The 2,913-nt window shown below is 40.1% G+C and overlaps 1 protein-coding gene across 1 annotated transcript; it reads right to left on the bottom strand.

Annotated features, from left to right (window-relative positions):
- Window positions 1-1,849: 1,849 nt before the first annotated feature.
- Window positions 1,850-2,635, bottom strand: LOC137651815 (uncharacterized). The gene has a single exon (XM_068385034.1). The coding sequence runs from the start codon at window positions 2,633-2,635 to the stop codon at window positions 1,850-1,852; it is 786 nt and encodes a 261-aa protein (XP_068241135.1).
- Between the last annotated feature and the right edge of the window lie 278 nt (window positions 2,636-2,913).

The following is a 2,913-nucleotide window of genomic DNA, read 5'->3' as shown; positions in this document are numbered from 1 at the left end:
ATAGTTTTTACTAAACCGTCTCCTCTATATGATGAAGAGTAAGTGTCTGGCTATATTTATGGTGTTCCTCGGGTAATGCATTCTCCAATGGACCATTTATATTGTATACTTGTATACGCATGATATGGTCTTAAAAACAACCTGGAAGTTTACGCAGGTAACGTTACACTGCGTATACCGATCCCATCTGATATGACTTTCGGAACTTGAAGCTGAGACCCAATTGAAATCAGGTCACACAAACACTAACAAAAGAAGGAGAAAGGTGTGATTGTTACTAGGTCAAAGTCCCGAGTTCTTCCACGACACAGGTCTTTTCATTGGTAGCGTAGTTCTTGCAGCTTATTTAAAAGAATAGGCGATATTTTGTAATATACTTGTAGGGTTCTTGAGGTGGAAAATAATATTTTTCCCCCCGAGGACAATACTTATCTTTCAGATGAAGATTTTGTATATATATGTGTATATATATACATAATATATATATATATATATATATATATATGAATATATATATAAATATGAATATATATATATATATATATATATACATATATATATGAATATATATATATATATATATATACACACACACACACACACACACACATATATATATATATATATATATATTTATATATATGTGTGTGTGTGTGTGTGTGTGAGAGAGAGAGAGAGAGACTGCTAACACGTACGGAGAGAAATACACCAATCTCGAAACAGCTCCACTGGCTAATACAAGCGAATATATAGCCATAATTCAATTCATTTTTATCATGTTTCGCCTGGGTATCACAGCACACCGAGTGACCCATAAACAAACAAACGAGGATGGAAGGCAGATCTCCCACCGGTACTAACTGGCCCTTGCAATGGGCTGTAAAAAAAATCCAGTGACATCCAACAGTCTCGGAATAATATGTGTTGTAATTACTCGTTGCGTTTCTGCATAACACTCCCGTTTTCTTTAACAATCCCGTTTTCTTTAACAATCCCGGTTTTTTTCACACTCCCGTTTTCTTTCGCCGTGTTTTACGGGCTGTTCGGAGGAGCAAGAGACCGTGCTGGTGAAAAAAACGTTAGCTGTGTATAATTACAATTCCAGGGCGTTGATGAAACGTAAACCCATTCGCTTGTCTTCATTTACGCTTGTTAAAGGTGAACGGGCATTTTTTTTTTATAATTTCATCAAACATTAGTTTTACTGCAAGACATTTTTTTTTTATTTCTTCTAACATTACTGTTACTGCAAGATATTTTTTTTTATTTCTTCAAACATTAATGCAACTGCAAGATATTTTTTTTTTTCAATAACTTCAAATATTAATGTTACTTCAAGACAGCCTTTTTTTTTTTTTATCATTTCTTCACACTATAATGTTACTTCAGGACATAGGTTTTTTTTATAATTTTTTTCAAACAATAATATTAGTTCAATATGGTTTTTTTTATCGTTTTATCAAACAGTAGTTACTTCAAGTCAGTTTTTTTATCCTTTCATCAAACTGAAATTTTACTTCAAGGCTATGTTTTTTATCATTTCTCCATACAGTAATGTTACTGCAGTATATATTTTTTCATCATTTCTTCAAACAGTAATGTTACTTCAAAACATAGATATCATTTCTTCAATTGCAAATATTACTGGAGACATTTTTATTTTTTTTTTACTTTTTCTCAAACATTAAGCCGTTCCCCCTTTTAAATCTTACTAAAATACACCAGAACAATCCCTTTACATTTAGATATCACCGGCAACGGAAAGTCACCCGAGTAACTTCCCTAAAAGCGAGAGATAAAGACATGGAAAACGTTTCTGGGCGTTTTTTTTTTTTTTTTTTTTTTTTTTTCAAAGCGATAACTTTATTCCTATGGGACATTTTACTTCATACCAGTAGGAATGAGGAGAGGAAGTTGGGCATTTCCCTGGAATGCCTTCCCGGAAGGACCTCAGAATGTAGCTTTTTCCAGCAGGCGGGGTTGGGGGGTGGGCTAGGGTAAATCGAGAGGGGGGCGAGTAGGGAAATCGATAGGAGTGAGTAGGGGAAATCGAGAGGGGTTTAGGTAGGGGATATCGAGATAGGAGGCGAGTAGGGAAAATCGAGAGGGGCCTTCGAGGAGGGGAAATCGAGAGTGGGCGAGTAGGGAAAATCGAGAGTGGGAGAGTAGGGGAAATCCAGAGGGGCGGGCGAGCAGGGGATATCGAGTGGGGCCGAGTAGGGGAAACCGAAAGGGTGAAGTAGGGGAAACCGAGAGGGTGGAGTGGGGGAAATCGAGAGGGGGTGCGAGTAAGGGAAACCAAGAGGGGCGAGTTGGTGAAATCGAGAGGGGGCGAGTAGGGGATATCGTGACAGGTGCGAGTAGGGGAAACCAGAGGGAGCGAGTAGGGAAAATCGAGAGGGGGAAGAGTAGGGGATATCGAGAGGGAGCGAGTAGGGGAATCGAGAGGGAGCGAGTAGGGGAAATCAAAAGAGGGCCGAGTAGGGGATATCGAGATGGGGGCGAGTAGGGGAAATCGAGAGGGGGGGGGGGAGTAGGTGAAATCGAGAGGGGGGAGAGTAGGGTAAAATCGCGAGAGGGGGGGGGGGGTCTGAACTAAAATATCGAACTTACATTCAGCAGATTCTTGAACCATGACCACACTAAAGTCTCCGAGGCAAAAGGACCGCACATTTCCACTGATTGCTTTGCGCCCTTGGCAATAATTTCGACTATTTATTACCCCTCTCACCTTCCCCTCATTACTCCCTGTTCTCTCTCTTTCTCCCCTCCCCTTCCCCGATACCCCCTCCCCTTGCTTGTCTTCCATTCCCAGTCCTTCCTTTTGGAATCCGTGGCTGATTCCCGCTCTTCGTCTCTGGAGCTGCCGTAATTTTCGAAAGATACCTTCCACCGAATGGTGTTACATACAAA

The sequence above is a fragment of the Palaemon carinicauda genome, chromosome 13 (assembly GCF_036898095.1).
Source record: "Palaemon carinicauda isolate YSFRI2023 chromosome 13, ASM3689809v2, whole genome shotgun sequence".
NCBI lineage: Eukaryota > Metazoa > Arthropoda > Malacostraca > Decapoda > Palaemonidae > Palaemon > Palaemon carinicauda.
Note: the sequence above shows the minus strand (reverse complement) of the source record. Positions and strands in the feature narration are given on the sequence as shown.